This window comes from Aotus nancymaae, unplaced genomic scaffold, assembly GCF_030222135.1.
Source record: "Aotus nancymaae isolate 86718 unplaced genomic scaffold, 86718_ANA_hifiasm-v0.15.2.pri h1tg000067l, whole genome shotgun sequence".
Taxonomy (NCBI): Eukaryota; Metazoa; Chordata; class Mammalia; order Primates; family Aotidae; genus Aotus; species Aotus nancymaae.
The window spans coordinates 7,590,140-7,611,336 of NW_026988482.1; the positions used below are offsets into that span (position 1 = coordinate 7,590,140).

The 21,197-nt window shown below is 43.0% G+C and overlaps 1 protein-coding gene across 7 annotated transcripts in view; it reads right to left on the reverse strand.

The window, feature by feature from the left end:
* The window catches only part of DGKG (diacylglycerol kinase gamma), a 213,134-nt gene that overhangs the window by 149,640 nt on the left and 42,297 nt on the right, over nucleotides 1-21,197 (reverse strand). For all 7 annotated transcript variants that reach the window (XM_012470823.2, XM_012470820.2, XM_064366909.1 and 4 more), the window contains 2 exons: nucleotides 19,355-19,673; nucleotides 6,545-6,621 (listed from right to left, as the gene is read on the reverse strand). In XM_012470823.2, the coding sequence (XP_012326246.1) occupies nucleotides 6,545-6,621; nucleotides 19,355-19,421 (144 nt within the window). In that variant the 5' untranslated portion in view covers nucleotides 19,422-19,673. The remainder of the gene's footprint in view (nucleotides 1-6,544; nucleotides 6,622-19,354; nucleotides 19,674-21,197) is intronic.

Below are 21,197 nucleotides of genomic sequence, written 5' to 3' on the forward strand. Positions count from 1 at the left end.
AGTAGAGACCTGGTTTCACCATGTTGGCCAGGCTGGTCTTACTGACCTCAAGTGATCTGCCTGCCTTGGCCTCCCAAAGTGCTGGGATTACTGGCATGAATCCCATGCCTGGCCCCTCCTCTCCAGTTGCAACCTATCCGCTATGACCCTTGATTCCATCCTCGCTGGCTCTGATTGCATCTCCAGCATTTTCTTTTCATCTGCCTGCAAGTATGTTAAATGTCCACTATTCCAAAGAAATTGCTGTCTGCTAGAACTACTGGCCATCCTTCTCCCTTTTCCTTTCAAATTTCTCCAAGCAGACCAGACTAGCCTCTTCACCTCCTTAATCCCATTTAGATGGGATCCTAGCCCATTACTCGGAACCTGCTTTGTTGAATGTCACAGATATAATCATCTCTTTTTAGCCTTTCTTGTCTTTGCCTGTCTGCAGCATTTCATTCTCTCGTCTTTCTGAAACTCTCTGTTTTCCATGGAGTTGTTCTATTTTGGTTCTCTTCATTCTCTACTTTGATTTCACTGAAGATTTGCTGATGGCACTGTTATTCATTAATTTGTTTCTAAAGCTCTTTTTGCATTGTCTTTTTGTACCACTTCAATTGACAAGTACTATTTTAAAAGGTAGTTTTCAGTTCCAAAGTGTAGTATTAATCTCCTTCAGCTAGCATCAAATGAAAACTATTGGAATAAAATATTTCTGGAAAGCAGACTGTACTAAATGATATAATAAAAAGAAAGTTTAAACAGTCTAACAAAATGCTGTAAAAAACCAAAGCCAAAAGATCATCAGACAAGATCAGCATGAGACTCAAGAAACCTCGTGACTGGTCTCAAACCAAGTGCATTTTCTCCCTTTTTCCAATCTGTTTCTTCTTCAGCAAATTGTGAGTGCTGAACTAGAAGATTTCAAGTTCTAAACTTCGATTAGCTTGCTCCCTGAAATCCGGTTCCTCTTCCTGACTTTACAGTTTCTGCTAATGCCAATGACACCATTATGCTCCCAACATTACAGGCTCAGCTTTGAACTCTGTTGTCTGAGACTAGTTCTTGTCCCTTCCTTCTATCCACTGTTCTTCTGCAACGTCTGTCACATCCAGACCTTTTCTATGTCCATTGTTGCTGCTGCCATCACCAAAATTCCTGGGTTCTGACTTGTGTTCCACACATCTCACCCGGACCATTGCAACACCTCTCCAGGTCTTCCTTAGCCCCATGCACACCTGTTGGTTCTTTCACCTGTCTTACCTATCCTTGCCATATGCATCTTCCTAAAGCACAACTCTGATAAGATTGCTTCTCTACTCAAAAACTTTCCATCGTTTTTAATTGCCCATGGAATGAAACTGAGATCAGCTGATGCGCTACTTGTTCTTATACTATACATTGTAAAATACATGCAAAATAAAATTGGCAAATGGAAATTAGAAGAATGTAAATAGAAGGTCTAATACGCCCTGTTCTTCAGTCCAATGGAGCGTCCTGTATACTCTCCTAGACCTTTGGGATTCACAGCCTCCAATAATCCCCTCCAACCTAGATTTGTAGTTACTTTGAGCTCTGAGATGATTCTGGCATTTTCTCCTATTATTCCCTATGTGCACGTATGCACTCTGTCCATGCCGATCTCTGACCAGGCCTCCATGCACTCTACCCTGCACAAGCTGCTTCCATCTCTACGTGTTAAGGTTCCAGTCATGCTTTAAGGCCCAACCCAGATGCCACCTTTTCCAGAAAGCCTTAAGATCTCTGTCTCTGAATTTCTGTACTTTGCACCTTGGTTCCTGTTTTGTGACACTCATATCTGCTGTTCTACGTTAATATATAGTTGTTTGTGACATACCTTGGTTCCTCTACTCGATCCAGAGCTCCTAGAAGGTAGTGAGAATGTCTTCTTTCATCTTTGAATCCCCCACACCACCTGCCACAAGGGTCTTCATAGGTATATGAATGGATGATGAGTCCTAATCAGTGCACCTCAAGAATAACCTGGTGCCTGGCCCCGGGATTATATGGATTAAATGGAGATATATATATATCCCCACTCACAAGTTGCTGAAGAAGAAACAGATTGGAAAAAGGGGGGAAATGTGCTTGATATATATATATGTACCAAGTAGTAGGTATAATGGCATGGCATGGGGTTAGGCAAACAGGAAGGTTTTAATTTGTCTTGAGTTTGATGGCTTACTGCCGCTAAAATGTCTCAATGAGAAATGAATTATTGAGCCTCTTAAGTACAAGGAACAGTGCTGGGCACCAATGAAGAACACACCAATGAATTAGGCATGGGACCACATCTCCAAAGAGTCAGTGTTATATAAGAGGTAAAGATATCAAAATAATTGCAATGCACAGTCATCAGTGGCGAGCGCCATAGGAAAAGAGTCGACAAACTGTTATGAGAACTTGGAAAATAATACTGATGGTACTTGTCCAATCATGTATGTATATCCCTATCCTGGAGAACAGGATGCACAGAATCCTATTCTCTAGGATAGGAACATGCATGATTGGACGAGTTCACTCTCTTAGGTGAAGCACAGAACATGCAGACCAGAGGAGCCTCACAGGGGGCTGGGTCTTCTGATGCCCCTGAGGCTCAGGAAATTCAGTGATGAGCCCCAGTGAACTAGCACCAGAGTGAAACCAGAAGCCAGACCTCCTGACTCCTAGTCCAGTGCTCCTGCTACTTTATCTGTCACAGGTTTCAGAGCTGGCATAGTGCTCCCTGACACTCCCTCCCAGCACCCCATGTTCAGCAGGCAAAGACATGCAGCAGTGTGCCACACTCTCAAGGTGATATCTGGGTTATACAAAAGTTCTTTAAAAGCACAGGCCAGGAGCAGAGTAGCTGCTTAGTAAATGCATAATGGGAGACTAACTAGGGACTGGCTAGGGATCGTGCCCAAACCAGATGACCAACCACTATGAGGCATGCTGGCGATTATTCTCTGAGACCTAGAATAACATCCCAGGCATGGTCATGGTTCAGGCCAAAGGAACTCTGTTTTCCCCAGCAGCTTTTATGTAGAAATTAGCTGGGAAATTTACTCCTGCTGCAACCTGCTTAAAGAGAGTGTGTCAGTCCTTACACAAACCAAGAAGGGAGCAGAACTAGATGGAGAGCTTAGCATGCATCAGGGACTTTAATCTTCAAGACAGCAGTGTGAGGAAGAACTGGTACTGTCATTTTGGGGATAAAACACATTTTGACAACATAAATAACTTGCTGAAGAGCACAAAGCATGTGGCAGAGCTGGGATTTGTGCTCAGGTGTCTGGATCGAGGCTCACAGTGCCACCAACCCACCTGCCTCTTTTGCTACAGTGGGTTTTGTCCACTCTCTAGCTGTCTGCCACCACTCTGTTCTCCAAGGAATCACTGGTCCTGCTGGGTAAGCATGTGTTCATCATGGCTAGATGCAGCTCTGCCACTCTGCAAACTTTCATTCTCATCCTGGCTTTGCTAGTGATCTGCCCCTTCCCACAGCTAACTCGTTTCTCATTGAGACATTTTAGCAGCAGTAAGTCATCAAACTCAGGAGAAATTAAACCCTTCTTCTTTCCCTAACCCCGTGCCATGATATTACACCTACTAGAAGTCAACTGCACTGTGTGAGAGAATGAAATCAGAGTGACAGAGCTCCCCTGGGACACAGCAGTGTGTGGCATACAAAAAGTGGGGGCCAGCCCCGACAGAGGCAAGGGCGGCTGCGTGCTCATAGCAGCCAAGCTGCTCCCTGCTTCTGAAAGCTCCCATGGCCTCCACACCTGTGGTGGCCCTGACCAAATTGTTCCTCTCCCACTCATCAGCCCCAGGGCAGACAAGCTGGTTAGCAGCCCCCGCCAGGCTTTGTTCCCTTGTTTTTAGAGCTGGGGGTGGGGGGTGTGTGGCAGTGAGTTCTTTGCTGGCTCTGCTGTCTTCTCTGCATGGTTTCTTCTCAGGAATGTTCTTTGAAATGGTGCATTCTCAATCTCGCCCCTGTTCTGGCAACCTTCCTCATGCTTCATTCTCTCTGCAACTGGTGCATTTTATCCAAAGCCCCCCTTAGGTGTGCCTTGAGGGCACAGGCTCTGTTGATTCATTTCCAGTGTCCAGCAGAGAAGGTATTGACTCAGTTTTGTTCAACGGATGACAATGTGAATAAGAAAGTGGCCAGCCTCTCCCTACGTTAGTCCTGCAGATCGGTTACTTTTCCACAGTTAGTCCTCATAAAAGGACTCAGGAGCAGAGAAAGGGGAATTGAGTTGAAAACATTCTGGGGAAAGGGGATGGAAGAGGGGTAATAATAGGTACAATTTTTTAAGTGCCCTGTAGGGTGTTAGCTACTTTGCAAAGATCCTCTCATTTGATCACTCATCCATAAACTTCAAGGCTTTTTTTGTTATGTTCAGTTTATAGATGAGGAAAGTGAGACTCAAAGATGTGAAATATTATTCAAGACCACATTGCTTGTTGATGGCAGAGGTAAAAGTCTAACCTAAGACCATGTAATTCCAGGATCATGGCTTTCACACCTGACCCTGCCAGTAGGAAGTAAGTCCTGGAGGGCAGCAACCATGCTTCTATATGTCTATGCCTTCGACAGTGCCCAGCACAGTGCATAGAAGCCCAAGAAATGTTGGACTCATTGAATTTGAAAGTAGGGGGGAAGGTCTTGCATTCATTTATTCAGTCCTCATATTTATTGAATGCCTTCTGTGAGCCAGATACTTTTCTAGGTACTGAAGACACAGCAGTGAACAAAAATATTCTAGTGGGAGAGACAGACAATTAATTAAGTGAATTATATAGTGTGACAGGTGATGAGAAGTACTTAGGAGGAAAATAATGCAGAGCAGGGGGATAGGAAGTGTCAAGAAAGAGGGCTTCAAGTTTTAGATGAAGAAGGTGATGATCACTGAGAAGATTACTTGAGCATAGGCTGGAAGGTGGTAAGATAATGGACAATGTGATATGCTGAGGAGGGACAGCCTAAGAAGCAGTAACAGGAAGTACAATGGTGCTGAGGTTACGGTGACACTGGCTTGTTTGATAGCATCAAGAAGGCTAATATGCTGAAAAGGAATGAAGATGGGGAGAGTAGCAAGAGATGAGGTCAGAGAGCAGGGGGAGGTGCATATTGCAATGACCTTCACATTTACTCTGAGTAGGGGTGGGGGAAACCATGGGAGACTGTGGAGTAGAGCAGTGACAAGCTCTGATTAAGTTTTAACAGATTGCTTAGGATGTGTGTGAAGAATAGATTGAAGCAGCGAGGGCAGAAGCAAGGAGACCAGTTAGGAGACTCTTGAAATCATCTGGGAAAAATATGATGATGACTCAGGTCAGGATGCTAGCAGTGCAAGTGGTGAGATGTGTCTGCATTTTGGATATATTTTGAAGGTAGACGTAACAGAAGTTGCCAATGAATTGGATGTGGGATGTGAAAGACAAAAGTTGATGATGACTCCACAGTTTCAGGTTGAATAACTTGAAGAGTAGAGTTGCCATTTACTGAAATGGGGAAGACTGCTGGGAAAACAGGCTTTATAGGGAAAGATTAAGCACACATCAGTTTAGCTCATGTTAAATTTGAGATACCTATTTGATTTTTAAGTGTAAATGTCAACTAGTGGGGTAAGAAGAAAATCAGGAGAATGTAGCGTCTTAAAACCAAGTGAAGAAAATGGAGGATGGCTTGACCAATTATGTCCAGTGGTGTTGAGCAAAAGTGCTATTGGATTTAGCCACAGGGAGGCCCTTGACTATCTTGACTAGTGGTTTTAGTGGAGGAGTGAGGTTATAGACTGATGGAAGGCATTTCAAGAAAGTAGGAAGAAGAGAACTTGCAGGCAATGAGTATAGACAAGCCTTTTGTACGGTTTTGCTATAAAACAAAGGAGGGAAATGAGGTGGTACCTAGAGGAGGAAGTGGAGTCAAAAAAATGTTTTTTAATATACAAAAAATAACAGTATGCTTACACGTTTATGGGAAAAATAAAATATAGAGAGGAAAGTTGATGTGAAGAAGACAGAGATAAAGATATAGAGAGAAAAGGAGGGAGGAGGAGGGAGGGAAAGAGGGAGTCTCAGGAAGACGTGTTTCTGAAGCAACACCTGTCAGTAGGTCAAAAGAGGATAGGGTTGAGTGCACACATAGGGGAGCTGGATGTAGACAGGAATATGGAGGGTTCATCTCTGGTTACCGAAGAAAAGATAGAGGTAGGTGGGCACATGGTAGGAGGGAGCTTGTGAAAGATCTTTTCTGTTTGTTTCTGTGTTTTCAGTGAAGTAGAAAACTCGGTTGTTAACTGAGAATGAGAGGAGGAGTGAGAGACCTGAGCAGATGAGAAGTAGTGGTCGTCTTCTAGGACAGTGGGCTGAGCGCATGGGCTTGGGAAACATATAATATCAGGTAGCACAAATGGCTTACTTGAGACTTAGGAAGAAACATGTTGTGGAGCGAGTTTTTCAGGGCAAGCAAAGTCTCCAAGAGGGAAATAAATTATGGAAAGGCTAAAACACAGGGTTTTTTAAAGGCTTAAAATGGATATGTTCTTACCTCATGTGGGTCATATTGTTTCAGGCTTCCACTCTCATTAAATTCCATCAAGACATCCTTTATCTTCTTGGAGGAATCTGAAGAGACACAATTCACATGTGAAACACTGGCAAACAGCTAATCAGAGCTGGACCAAATAAATCCCCTCCATGTTTATATTGGAGCTGCCCCTCAGTCCCAGAAAATCCAGAGAAATATCACCCTCTTCTGCCCTTTGCCCTCTCACTTCTTTTTTTCAGTCTGATTTCCCCCTTGCATCTAAATTATCTTTCTAAAACACAAATCTGATCAGATCATATCCATACTCCAAACCATTCAAGGGCTTTCTGTTCCCCCAGGATAAAGCTTACCATTCTTAGCTTGGAATATAAGCCCTTGACTTGAAATACAAGCCCTTGGTGATTTTATCTACCCTATTTCTCATTTCCCTATTTGCTCTATGTTTCAGCCATATCAGATTACATTTCCAGACGTCCCTGAACATATTGTGTACTCTTTCATGGTGTTTCTACTCTGTCTTGCAAGTTTCACTCAATCTTCAATATCCAGCTCAAATGTCAACTCCTTTGTAAAGTCTTTCTTTGCACCAGTCAGAGTTAAGCATTCTCTTAGTTGGCTCCCACATGACTGGTACACAACTATGTAACAGCGCTTGTCATATAGTGTTATAGTTATTAACTTGCCTATCTTGCTCATCTCCTGCTTCAGCTTCACCTTGAGAGCTGTTAACTGGCTGGTGAGTCTTTGTCTATCATACTAAGGTCTGACGTGTAACTAGGGCTCAGAAAAACAATATATAGATGAGTATATAAACATCTGAGTGAAAATTTCAAAACATTGAAAATTCATTATGTAAGATGGGTGGGCACTAAACCCCATAAGGCCCTGTCCTTGGTGCTGAAACACTGTTGTACGCTATGGCGAGATAGTTTCTTCTACTTCTGGAATCTTGGCAGCGCTGTCCCTTTTTTTCTTGATTTTTATTTTTTATCTTGATGGAGAAAATTGAGCTACTCGTTCTGACACACAAAACATAACCTCAATTATGCCTCATAATTAGCATGGTTGATTTTATGTTCCCATGGTATTTCTCACATATTTCTGACAGCCAGAAGATTTTTCTCTGAAAATTGAGGCCTCCACACCCCGCCATGATTTTCCCTTAATGTTCCCTCTATGCTGCATTTACATTGGAAGGGGATAAAGAGAACTCAGATAATTCATGAAATATGGTGGTTTAGAAATGCTGTTTTCTATAGGAAATAATTCAGAAGCAACTGGAGATAAGACTGCCTGCTTCTTTTTGGAATTTTATAAAGACATTGGGAATCCAGAAAAGAGACTCAATAATTGTTATTAAAAACACATTATGAGTGCATCTTGTGTAGCTATCAGCACTCTTGACATCAAAGCAAACCAGGGTTTCTATGACCTTGCTCTCCCTGTCTCCTAATATTGTGGATAATTAAGAGCTTTCCAAGTTCCATTGTTGTTGATATTTAAATATCTGAGCCAAAGGACGATTTTATTAAAAGCTCACACAGTGTGTTTTATTGCTCAGGCTCCTTGTACAGAGAGTTAAGGTCTCTTAAACCTAAGTAAAGTAGACATATTCATGGGCTGGGCTGTTCTCCATGGCTTTGCTGACTTGGATTCAATCAAGCAGAAGTTCTAATCATTTCAGGATTGAGACATATTGGAATACCACAGGAAAATGCTTCTGTTGCCTAAAAAAGGAAATTCCTTTCTGAAATTCAAAACAGATGTTGAAAAACTAATAGCTCAGTAAGAGCCAGGCAGCAGATGCTGTCAATTTGGGCTGCTTCCATTCAATTCAGAAAACACTATGGAGGGTAAGATGTGGCAAGATACTGTTAATGGACCAGTGTGAAAGATGATCTAAATAATTGTGGCACTAATAGCTGTCCCTTACTAGAGATCTTCACCTGCACAGTCTCATAAACTCTCCTCTACCAATCCATGCAAGCATTTTCTTCTGTTTACAGATGAAGAAGCTGAAATTCAGAAAAATTAATTCAACTTGCTCAAGAGCCAGGGTTGTAACTCAGGTCTAGTCTGGCTCAAAAGTATATGGTCTTTTCTCTTGAGCATTATTCACTATAGCTTCCTAAACATTTGTTAACCTAAAGAAAGGTGTAATTAAGTGTGACACAATGATATGAAGTTCTATGAAACACCAAGTGGGAAAGAAGGAAAATTAAGATGAAGGTGGGGGAGGTAGCATTTGAGCTGGAGCATAAAGACTGGGTAAGGTCCATAAAAGCAGATATGAAGTTGAAAGGCTATTCTTGGAAGAGACAAAGGGAGCAGTGGTGCAGAGATGGGCACCACAGAAGGTTTAGGACAAGTTAGAACCAGAGAATAGTTTGTGGCCAGGTTTGTGGGGAGTCTTGAAGGTAGAGATAAGAACATTGATTTGAAATGGTTAAAGATTTTTTGAATGGTGAACTAATATAACCAGGTCTCTGTTTTCTAAAGACCACTCTGGAAACGGGATGGAAGAGAAGTTAGAATGAGACCAGAGCTCAGTTAACATCACACATATATTCAAGTTATTCCACAAGCAGCTTAATTATTTAGGAAAACAAATCCTACATTTTAGAATCTATTTTAATGAGAGGTTGTTAGCTCAGCCACAATGGTCAACTTAAAAAAATAAACATTTCAGAACATGGGTACCCCTGGTATGACTCCTGCAAGAAGAGTGTAGAGTTAGCATTTTGGTTGAGAACCAATAGAGTGATTTCAATTGAATGTACGATGTTTTGATGTTATTATCTCATCTGGGGTATTCCACCATTCACCCTAGCAGAATTCCTTTGATTCTAAAGTGCTGCTGCTCTATTTTCAAAATTCTGCTTTATACTTAAATGTGTGATATATATACACACATAAATTCATCATATGTTCACATAAAATAAACAGAGGTTTTAAAAAGAAAAAATAGAAAATATTTAAGATATCTGATTAATAGCTTGAAATTAAATGAAAACACACACACACACACACACACACACACACACACACACACACACCAGTCCAAGAGGTTTCTAACTAGCCTTCCGTGAGGTGGATTACTCATCAGACATCTACTTCAATTTGCTTCATGGGCTTTCATAAGCTTATAGCATCAATATCCTTTAAAGAAAGAGAATCAACCTTAGGCTCAAATTTGGGACACATTACTTTCTCCTTGGATGTCCTTATATACTTTATAACAGTTTTCTTCTTAACAGATTTCTGGGTTGGGTTTCTTTTTCCATGAGGAGTAAGTAGGTATTAAGCATGACTGATCTGCTTCAATGACCACTGCTTTATTCTGTTTCATCTTAAGACAGAAAAGGAACTTCTTCTGAGCATTCCTTGATCTTATTTTAGGTGTCATCTGTGGGTCCAATAGTATAACCTCACAGAAAATTCCTTTGTCAAAGCCTTTACCATAATACCACCACTAGACTCAGAAGACATCATGTTCCATTTCTGAGTGTACAAAATAGGGCCATTTCCACAGCTATTTGTAACAATTCCCATTTTGTTGAGTGCTTATTATATGCTAGATGCTGTCCCAGTCACCTTATATATTTTATTTAAATCCCCACAACTACCCTCTAATGTAATAATTATCCTTATTTTAGAGAAGAGGAAATCGAGGCTTATGGAATTTAAGTGATTCCTTCAAGGGCACTCAGCTCATAAGTCACACTTTTTAAACGTTTCTAAATAATGAGACACAGTTATTAGATTCATTGGATAACCAAACGCTGGCAAAGTTAGAGGACAGGACTCTTCCTCTATGAAAGTGGTTCTCAAACCTGTCTGCATGTTGAAATCACCTGGGGAGTGCTACACACACTGTAACCCAGGCCTTACCCCAGGTGAATTAAGTCAGCATCTCTTGAGGAACCCGGGAAACAGCATAATTTAAAAGCTTCCTGGAATTCGAACACACAGTCAAGGTTGAGGACTGCCATTCTATGACATGATTTTTTTTTGTCGTAAATGAAGACTATTTTAAAAAGCCCCTGAACTTGAATACTTATTGCCAAGGGAAAAAAGCTTATAACTCTGCTAAATTTAAAATTGCTGTGCTTGGCAGACATTATCCACTGTTTAAGTGAACAACACCAAAGAACTCTCCCCAACAGGTCAGCTTGTTCAGCTGCTTGGCAAGGTAGGGGTATGTTTTGCTTTAACCCAGATTAGCAGGATTATCCACACGCAGTTCTACCCTAAATCGGGTGTTCAGAAAGTTCTTCTCTTTGATCAAGGTCACTAGTGCCCTAAGAAGTTTTCAGTCCAAAACTGTCTTTTATACTTTATGTGCCAAGAACTCTGGGACATAAACCAAGCACTGTTCCTAGTGTTTGAGCAAATTCAAAGCCTTTTTAAGGGAAAAATTTGGCCCTACACACAGACACCTTTGTTGCCTTGTTGGTGTGGGACAACGATGCATTCCATCTGAACAAGCAGACAAATCAGAGACTTCAGTGTTTGCAGCAGAATATTAGCTGTGCTGCCAGGACTAGACCCCAAAGTTTACAGTCTGTTGTCTAGTTAAGAACACAGAGTATTTGAGCATTAGACCATTAAACTATTAAACTTTGTAATAACTATAAATCAACATTTTCAAAAGTGAATCTGAAAATCCATATATGAGAGTGGAATTCTAAGGTACATGGTAACTCTCCATTTCTCAAAGTTCTCTATGAGCCTGTCAAACTGTAGTGTGCATATGAGTCACACTGGGCTCTGGTAAAAATGCAGATTCCATAGGACTGGGCCACAGCCTGAGATTCTACATTCTGAATAAGATCCTAAGTGACACCAACTTTGCAGGTTCGTGGACCTCCCTTGATACGCAGGCTCTAAAGCAATGTGTGTACCTGTGGATCTGGGGCTAACTGCTGAGGCTTGCCTGTCACAACCTGGAAAAGATCATGATGCCAAGGACAAAGGAACATAACCCATGGAGTAGAGGGACCGTAGGTGGTGGGCACACAGAGTCACTGAGCGGAGGGGAAGGGAAAGTTGGCCCATGAGCAAAAAAATAAAATCTATATTTTCCTTCTTCCAGTGAAGGCGGGTATGTATGAATACATTTTCTAATTACTCTAGGAAGTTACACAGTGAGATGCACAAAAGCAGGAGCAGAGTTTTGTGAGGGTCCTGAAAAAAGAACGTCAAAACAGAAGGGCCGGGGCCAGGAGCACTGCAGCAAAAGGCCCATCTCTTCAGCCAGCTGGAGTCAGGCCCCAAAGCAGCATGTGGGAAGCACAGGGGAGAAGCCCAGCTTCGTAAGCACTGATGTGCTTGCTACACACATATTCTCTCAGCTAAACTTCGTTTCCTATTCACTATTCATCCCCAGTATGTAGCTCATTGCCTGGCAAAAAAAGATAGATATTCAAGAAAGATCTACTGAATAAATGAAGGCTAGAAAAGGGATTGAGCTGGTCACACTTGTCCCACATGTCCTATATTCCCAGGAGCATAGAAAGAAATGGCAATGGTTCTCAACCTTGGCTGCTTACTGAAATCACTTGAGGAGCTTTAAATAATACTGATGCCCAGGCCCCATGCCTACATACTGTGATTAAATCATCTGGGAGGTGTGGGCAGAGCATTGCAAGTATTCAAGACCTTCCATGTGATTTGAACGTGAGCCAAGGCTGAGGACCACTGACCTGTGGAAGTGATGGCTCTGCCACAGATGTTACATAGGAAATAATAAGAAAAGACTTTATATTGAAGCAGAGGGAATTGGGGTCAATACAAAAAATTCTTTAAGACACAATTTTTGTCATCATAAATGATCTGAATGTCTGGTATGGCTTATTCATGTAAGTAAAATTTGTATTGCTAGAACATTTTCTCACCTTTTCTCCAAATAATTTGGCCTCACCAGTGATATTCCAAATGAAGGTGGAGAAATGGATCAGACAACTTGGACCATCAGCATCGCCTGGGAGCTTGTTAGAAAAGCAGAATCTCAGCAATATCTCAGACCTACTGATTCACAATCTGCATTTCAACAGCTTTTGCTGTTGTACATTACAGATATGTACATTAAACGTTGTTCCATAGAAATTCTTCCCTGTCCATAGATTCTGTGACTCCTGGTGGGCAGAGTCCTGGTCATCATTAAAGGAAAAAAAGGTCTGTTGTGCCGAAACACACGATGAGAAATAGTTATGGCTATCCTTCCAAGATAGAAGCAACTAGATATGACCCTTAATGGGCCCAGGACTGCATGAACATTTGATTAAGTCTACTGGCCACCATAAATAGCAAGGTTTTAATGGCACTCGCTTAGAACCTTCTACAAATCAGCCCTAAACATGCTCTCTGACTCTGACAGTTTTGTATTTTGAACTGTATCCACATCTTAAAGTCAGAAACTGCCATAATCTGATTCGAATGAAATATATTTCCTAATAGCACATTTACTAATTTATTCTCTTTAATTAAATCTTAAAATTTTGCTTTAGTGTAATTTAATTGACATATACATATCTGTGTGCATGCATGTGTACACACACACACACAAACACACACACACACACACACACCCCAATGCATGTTTGAAGGTTGAGTTCCAGTGGGTAAGTTTTGGTTTATTTTTTTGAAGCTGAATTGAAACACATGAGTTTGTACTAGAATTGAGAGACTTTTGGTTCTAATTTCTATTTTATCATCAACCTTCTGTATGACCTTGAGCAAGACACTGAGCTCTTCCGGACACAGTAGTCTCATTTTAAAAATGAGTAATGCTTGCAATTGATGATGGTTAAGAGTTCTTCCAACTTTAAAAGTTCTGGCAGGGCACAGTGGCTCATGCCTATAATCCCAGAACTTTGGGAGGCCAAGGCGGGTGGATCACCTGAGGTCAGTAGTTCGAGACCAGCCTGGCCAACATGGTGAAACCTCTTCTCTACTAAAAATACAAAAATTAGCTGGGCGTGATTGCCGGTGCCTGTAATCCCAGCTACTGGGGAGGCTGAGGCAGGAGTATTGCTTGAACCCGGGAGGCAGAGGTTACGGTGAGCCGAGATTGTGCCACTGCAGTCTAGCCTGGGTGACAGAGAGAGTCTAGCCTGGGCGACAGCTGTCTCAAAAAAAAAAAAAAAAAAAAAAGTTCTACACAGTCCAAGCAACTGGCGGCTGATGAAGGAAATGTTTGGTTTAATTTCTTAGAGAATTAAAGTTTAACGGATGTTTCATCAGTTGTTTTTCCTTTTTTCTCTTTCTGAATAAATGAATAGTTTCTGTCCTTAATGCATCATGGAACTTATAAGGAATGAGCAAAAAACTGAAATAAAATAGCCCACTTCCCACCAGCCACCAGCAATTCCTGTTAGGAAAAGGGTCAGTAGGGTGCATCCCCGCATGCACATACCCTCTGAGGTAGAAATCTGTTTCAATATAGAAACCAGTATTGGAAGAGCCAATGAGGTCATTTAATCAACCAGATGACTAAAGCTCTTATCTCCCCTATAGTGTCCAAACTGACTCTCTGCCCAGACAGTTCCAGGGAAAGGAAACCTACTCACTTTTAAGTCAATTCAGTTCCCTGCTGGGCAGGTTTAACCACTAGGGATTAATGTATTCCATACTTTAAAGACTTCCTATAATTTCCTACCAATAGTCCTAGGGCTACCTCTTGAAGCCTCTAATTCAAAATTAACTTCACACCTCTTCCCACAACAGTACTGAGCTATTTTAATACAATGAGCTCTTCTTCACCTTTCCCTTCCCTTCTCCAACAAATATGCCCAGTATCTTCATTTCTCCATAGTGAGGCTGTGAGGCCTCTCACCACTCTCAACCAAATTCCACGTTGTCTATGTCCATGGTAAACCATAGTGCCCACAAATAAATTCAGTTCTCTAGAGAGGTCTGACAGGGTAGGCTAGAATGTGGATATCATTTTGCCTTACTAGACACTATGAGTCTATGAATACAGGCTAAGATTGCAGTGACTGGTTTGGTTAGATGAAATAGCAGAAATGTAGTAAAAAAAAAACAACAACTCTGCAACCACTAAAAGCTATGCTTCTGAAGAGTACAAAAGATGGCTGCCACCAATTCTTTCCCTCCCTATATGAGTCCCTCGTCCCTGAGATGTGGAGTCCATTCCTCTACCCCACTGAATGTGAGCCAGGCCTGTGACTGCACTGACCAACGGAACGCAGAGGGAGTTTCCTTCTAGGATCTCTGATGCCAGGTGCTAAAAAGGTCTGACAGCAGCTTCTTTGGTGCTCTTGGAGCCTTGAGCTACCATGTTAGATTTCCAGCTTACACTGTTGAAATGAAAGGCCATATGGAAGACAAGAAAGTGCTGGAGACAAGAGGTTCCATGAAGGAACACTGAGGTCCCACCGTGTGAGTGAATGAGCCACGCCGGACAGTCCAGTCATCAATTGTTTGAGGCCTCCCACTTGAAGCCCCAAACACAGTGGAGCAGAAATGAGTCATGCTCACTGTGTCTGCCCAGGTTCCTGACCCACAGAATCATGGGAAACCAAAATGGTGGTTGTTTCAGCACACAAGTTTGAAGTTGTTTTGATACTGCAATAGGTAACTGAAACATACAGTTAAGGGGAAGAAAACAGCATACAAAATAGCACAGCATGCATATTCTCAAGTTTGTTTTACACATGCATGTATGTATGTATGTGTGTATATATGTACATGTGCATGTCTATTTTGATACCTATATTTATACTTAAATTTATACAGAAACATGCTAGTGCTGATTATCACTGGAAAATAGAATCATGGGTAGCTTTAAATTTCATCTTTCTGTCTTGAAATTTTTACTTTGTTTTCATTTTGTAAAAATTTCTAGATATCACATTAGCTCTTTTGACAAGTACTTTACACTGTAGATTGACAGGAAACTTACTGTCAGCTATATGTGTGTGCGTCTGTGTACAGACGTATGTATGTATACCTGCAAAGTAAATGTCCTTGTCCCCAAGAGCAGTTTTAAGATGCCTTACCCCACCCTATAGAAGGTCACCAGAGAAGGAGCCAGCTTTACACTATATAAATGGAAAACACCAAGAGTTTCTCCAGTGGGTAACCCCACTGGAGAAAGTTCTCAATTCTCAGGCTCCACACTTCGTTACTTTGTTATTGTAAAGCTCCTGTTTATGTGGTTATGGAAGAGTGGTTGCTATGGCAATGCAATCCAACTGAACACCAGAATGTGTCTAAAATTGGTGGGAATGACTTTTTCAGGATTTCCTCTGAGGATTAATCATTTTGTAAGAATTGTATCCTTTTTTCCTCTCCCGTTCGAACAACAGTAGCAGAGTGTCTCACCCAGTCCCGGGACATGGACAACACGCAGAAGGGTCAGAGAAGGACAAAGGTAATGTTTGAAGAACAGGCCCAACCCAAAAAGAGCCCCCTGCTGAATCCTCGGGTTCCTTTCCATCCCTCTGCCTGCTCAGTGGCTTTGCCGCATTTGGAGCCCCTCCCCGCCTTCGTGCCCTCCATGCTTCACTCTTTTCCAGCTACTTGCCTTTCTGGCTTTTCTCTCTGTGTCTTCTGCTGACCCCTGATAGAGATGTACCTTAAGCCTCATTCTCCAGCCTCTTCTTTTCTTGCCTAACATTCCTGCTGTCTGAGTGCCTTCATTCATTTTCTTTCTTTCCTTGCTATCTCCACATGTGATTCCCAAGCCAGAGCTATAGACTGACCCCTCATTTCCACTCACATCCCATCATATATCCTCTTGGGGCCTGTAGGACATGTCACTTAGAAAGCAGAATCCCCCAGGATAAGGTCCCATCACACACCCTCTTGGAGCCTGCAGGACATGTCACTTAGAAAGCAGAACCCCCAGGATAAGGTCCTACTCTCCTTTCTAGTTCTTCCTCAACACTCCTGATGCCACCACCAACACATGCTCTGGGCTTCCAGCCTGGGAGCTGCTTGCAGTTCTTGGAAGCTCTCATGATGTCCTGCTCCCTGCCCTCCCCTTGCCCAAGCCACATCCTCTGCCCAGAACGCCCTTCCTCCTCCCTCCCCTACAGCTCCTGGAGTCTGGAAACAATGCCTGCATCAGGAAGCCTCCCACTGGGCCGGGCCTTCTCCTCCCAGGCTGCCCACTTCTGAGCACTGGCTATACTGCAACACCCTTGCTTGAGTCCTGTCTGTCTTCCCCTGTGAGGCAGTGATCTCTTTGAGGGCAGGTATTGTGTCTCCTTTATTGCTGGATCTCTGGAGCCTGGCACATAGGAAGGCATAGTGGATGTGTTATCACCGTCTCAAAATCAACATTCCCGAACATTTGCCATCGGCCCTGCCTCCCGATGTCAATTTCCACAGATTCAGTCTGCAAGGTATCTTTGATGGCTTCCTTTTGTTCTATATGTGTTGATGATATTTCCACCATAATTTCCCATGAATTAGCATTTGTTCATTGCCACACTCACCATCTTAGCCTAGATCTTTGGCTCAGAATAGGTTTCCTCCAAAGGATTCTACCCAATTCCCTGGCCTGGAAACTACCTTATCCAAGTCACCCTGTGCACAGTATCCAGATTCATGGCTCTCAGTTTTGCTTACACCTTGACATGCAGGACCCAAGGCCTCCTGCTGTCCCCATGCCTCCTTATGTCCTCCTCATTCCCTGCACCTTCTCACTAACTAGCCCAGAAACCCTCCTTACCCACCCCTGCACACCATAGGAATGCATAATGAATGTGTCCTCACCATCTCAAAATCAACATTCCCAAAAATTCCCTTTGCTTCCATTGTTCCCCTTTCCATCTACTGCTTGCATTTTAAACCTCTTTCCTCCATGGAGTTCATCCAGCGAAATCCTCTGTTATAGGTTCAACTATGCCCCCACCCTCAAATATATCTGTTAAAGTCCTATCCCTCAATAACTCAGGATGTAACCTTATTTGGGTTGTTGTAGATGTAATTAGTTAAGATGAAGTCAGGACCGAATAGGGTGGGTCCAAGCCAATAAGATTGTGTGCTTAGGAAAGGAGGAAGTTTGGACACAGAGCTGTGTACACAGGGAGAATGTCATGTGAGGGAGTGCAGGGAGAACACGGCTATCCCCAAGCCAAAAGCACAGCCCTGGAACAGAGCCCTTCACTGCTCTCAGAAGGAACCAGTGCTGCTAACTCCTTGACTGGGGACTTCTAGCTCCCAGAACTTTGAGACAACAAAGCTTTGAGACAATAAACCCACGTTGAATTGAACAAAGCAGCAAAGTATTATAATACAACCCCCGTACCAATTTCCCTTGGTTTTTGATTCCCTTCTTGTTTCCATGCTTAGTTTAGACAGCTCTACCAGAGCTGTTTGCCTGCTGCCTTGAAAGCTGTTCTCTGTGTCACGAGCACATTTCTGATTCCCTAACAAGATTCTGAGTCCTCAAGGGTAGGCCTCTCCTCTGTGCTTCTTCTTCATCCCTGACAGGGCCTTGTACTTTGCTGACCTACAGAGCTAGCTGAATTAAATTGAATTTACCCTGGAGGGTGATTTTTTTGCTTCTTGCCAATATATTAGAGTTTTTCTAAACGCATGGAGGTCAGATGAGAGATCAGAGGCTCTGGAGTACCAGGAGGGTGACAAGCCAGTAGGCCTATGGTCCTGTTTTGACCTCGGAGAGCATTTGGAGTCACAGGATGCTGGGCTGGAAGGGACCACAGGGACAGAACACCTAGTCCCACCCTCCCATTGTACAGAAGAGACTGCTGAGGCCCTGGGGTGTTAAGGGATGTTACAGCATAGAGAGCAAGAGGCAGAGCTGGCACCTGAACTGGATCCCCTGACTCCTAGACCAGTGCTGGGGACAAGGGCTGCCTGTCCCGTGAGAAGGGGGCCTGTACAAGAGCGATAGGGCAGGTCAACAGCTGCGGGCCTTGTGATTTACAGAAGCACCAGCACAGTTAATGTGAACGGAGAGGCCACGGGACAGGGGCATGGAGCAGGCAGTGCAGCTGAGACCTCTGCAAGACAAACGGCCTCTCGGAAAGTCAGTGCCACGCAGGGTAAGTGATGGTCACTGTGGGGGCAGAGTGCAGTGGTCAGGTGGTGTCTTGCCACAACCCGACAGGTTCCTGTCACCAGTCAGGATTGGGAGTCGCCTGAGGGGACACAGCCATGGGCCACGTGTGGCTGTGCACCTTAGCCAGCACTGTGCCTTGCACTGAATTGGGTCTGGGGCACAACCAATGGGACACCAAGAGCCCCGAGTAAAGGCTCAAGCCTTCCCAGAACAAAGTCAAGACAGAAACACACATCAGCATTCAGTATCTTACTGCAAGATGGCTTTGGGTCCAAACGCGGGAATATATTAAAGTAAATGATTGAGTAACGTTGTGCCCATGCAGCATGCAGCCCTTCAACATGATGCCCTAAAGAGGCTTTAATGGCCTGAGAAAACGCACATGATCTTTTAGGTGGGAAATGCAGGTTTAACGAAGGGTGTCTACAGAGTGAGCTCAACCGTGTAAAGCAATGTGCACAGCAGGAAAGTGCTCTAAAATGTCTGTAGTGTTGTCAGTGATATTTAACCTACTCTATTTTTTTCTATGTATTTTACAAATTTCTATGGTGACCACGTAGCATTTACAGAGCCTAAAGATAATTGTGTTTTTATGTTAAATACACTAATTCTGTGTTTATAAGGAAATAGAAGCTGTCAGCCCCGACATCGTTCTTTGTGGCTTTGCCACGATAATACAGCTACGCTTTCCAGAAATGATGCCTCTAGTCAAGAGGAAATCCCCTCCCAAGTCTGTCAATGCATTTACTCACATTCTGAATATTTCTGCAGTTGGTCAAATTCTTCTGGAGTAAGGGAGACCCACCGTTCTTCACCCATTTTTAAACTTGGTGTGAGTGGCTGAAGGCCAGAGACGCAGTTTTGTTCACTAGGCTGAAGAGGAGGCCCAGCCCAAGGCCTGGCTCATTGCAGGTTTGCGATGTAAACCCTTCAGGAGACTTCTGGGAGCACTCAAGTCTATACAGCAGCAGCAGGCACCCCTCAGAAGAAGAGATAGACAAGATCTCCGCTACTTCTTAGGCAACATCCTCCTGTCTGTATTCGAGGTAAATTCAGAAATCCTGGCTTTTCCTAGGTAGAAGCAGAAAAAACATTGTAAATGAAAGTGTTAAAAAAAAAAAAAAGGCCCTGAATGTTCTTTGCTGAAAGATCTACAGGGGACAGTGGTTCCATGGTTCTCAAGGATGGTTCTACCCTTAGAGAGGTCTGGCTAGGGGTGAGAGTCGAGGTGCAAGCTGTGGCCTGTACGAATAGGTGGCCATACTACTCAGCTCTGGGAAATGTTCAACGTCTCACATGAGAGGTGGTATTAGGCTGCCTAAGGCTATCCTTGGGGCATAAAAATGCCTTAGGCTGTTGGATGCCTCATGAGTAATTACAGGAACAGGGGCCTATGTAGCCATTCTCTCCTCCACTGATTTCTAAATTCCACCATGATAGCTCTGCTGAGCCGTTTTGGAATACCCCCAAGGCTGGCTAACCATCTCATGACCGGAGCGGTTCTCTGTTCTCTCAGAGCCATAATAAGGAAGTTCAAGGGATGGTCTGCTAGCCTCAGCGAAGCAGGGAAATGGAAATGGATTCAGTCTTTGCTATGGCAGAAAACTTTCGTCTTGAAACTGTCTTATTTTTCTGGGTGTTTCTTCTCAGTCTTCTTCAGCCACTTCTTTTGCCATCTTTAAATATTGATGTTTCCACAGCAAAGACATAGAATCAGCCTAAATGCCTATCAATGGAAGACTAGATAAAGGAAATGTGGTACATATACACCATGGAATACTACACAGTCATAAAAAAGGAACAAGATCATGTTCCTTGCAGCAAACAAACATTTAGCATCTTTTCCTTTGAGACTCTCATACTGTGGGTCATTAAATAAATTTTGTGGTTGTGAAATTGACATCATGAATCACAACAAGCATGTAAACACATGAAATGGAACAGGATAGAAGGAGATGGAGTTGAAAATACTAGAGTGTCTCTACCATAGTAAAAGGGTGTATTATGTCATAAGACTTTTCCTTGAGTTATACACCCATGGTTATACTGATCATAATGTGAAGTGTCTTTCTTATTCTCAGTTGAGGTCACAAACAGTTGGGAAGCCACCAACCTAAAAAGGTGAGAATTAAGACCAATTGAAACACAGCCTCCAGTGTTGCCAAAGAACAAGCTTGGTTTTAATAAAACAGGGTCCATCCTGGGGACTGACAGCAAGGCAAGTCTGGGGTGCCTGGTGCATATGAGCAGTGCTGGATGAGATGACCAGTCAGGAGGTGTATATGGATCATTCTCTGGGGAAGTGTGTAGACTGGTTGTTTTGAACCTGGAAGGTGAACAAGAGCTGAGGGAAGATGCTGGAAAGAGAGAGAGAGATTCTAGTTTTACAAAGAAGACCTTCCACTAACCAGAATGCATGGCAAGGAAATGAGATGCCCACATTCCTGGGGCATTAAGTTCTAGTCTCTCTCCTTGACAAGTCCAGCTCTCTCCTTAATCCAGCCAGCTCAACTCTGCTCCTTGGCACCTGCTGCTGTCAAGGTCATCAGTGACCTAGTTGTCAAATCCAACAGGCACCTTTCAGTCCTTCCTTGC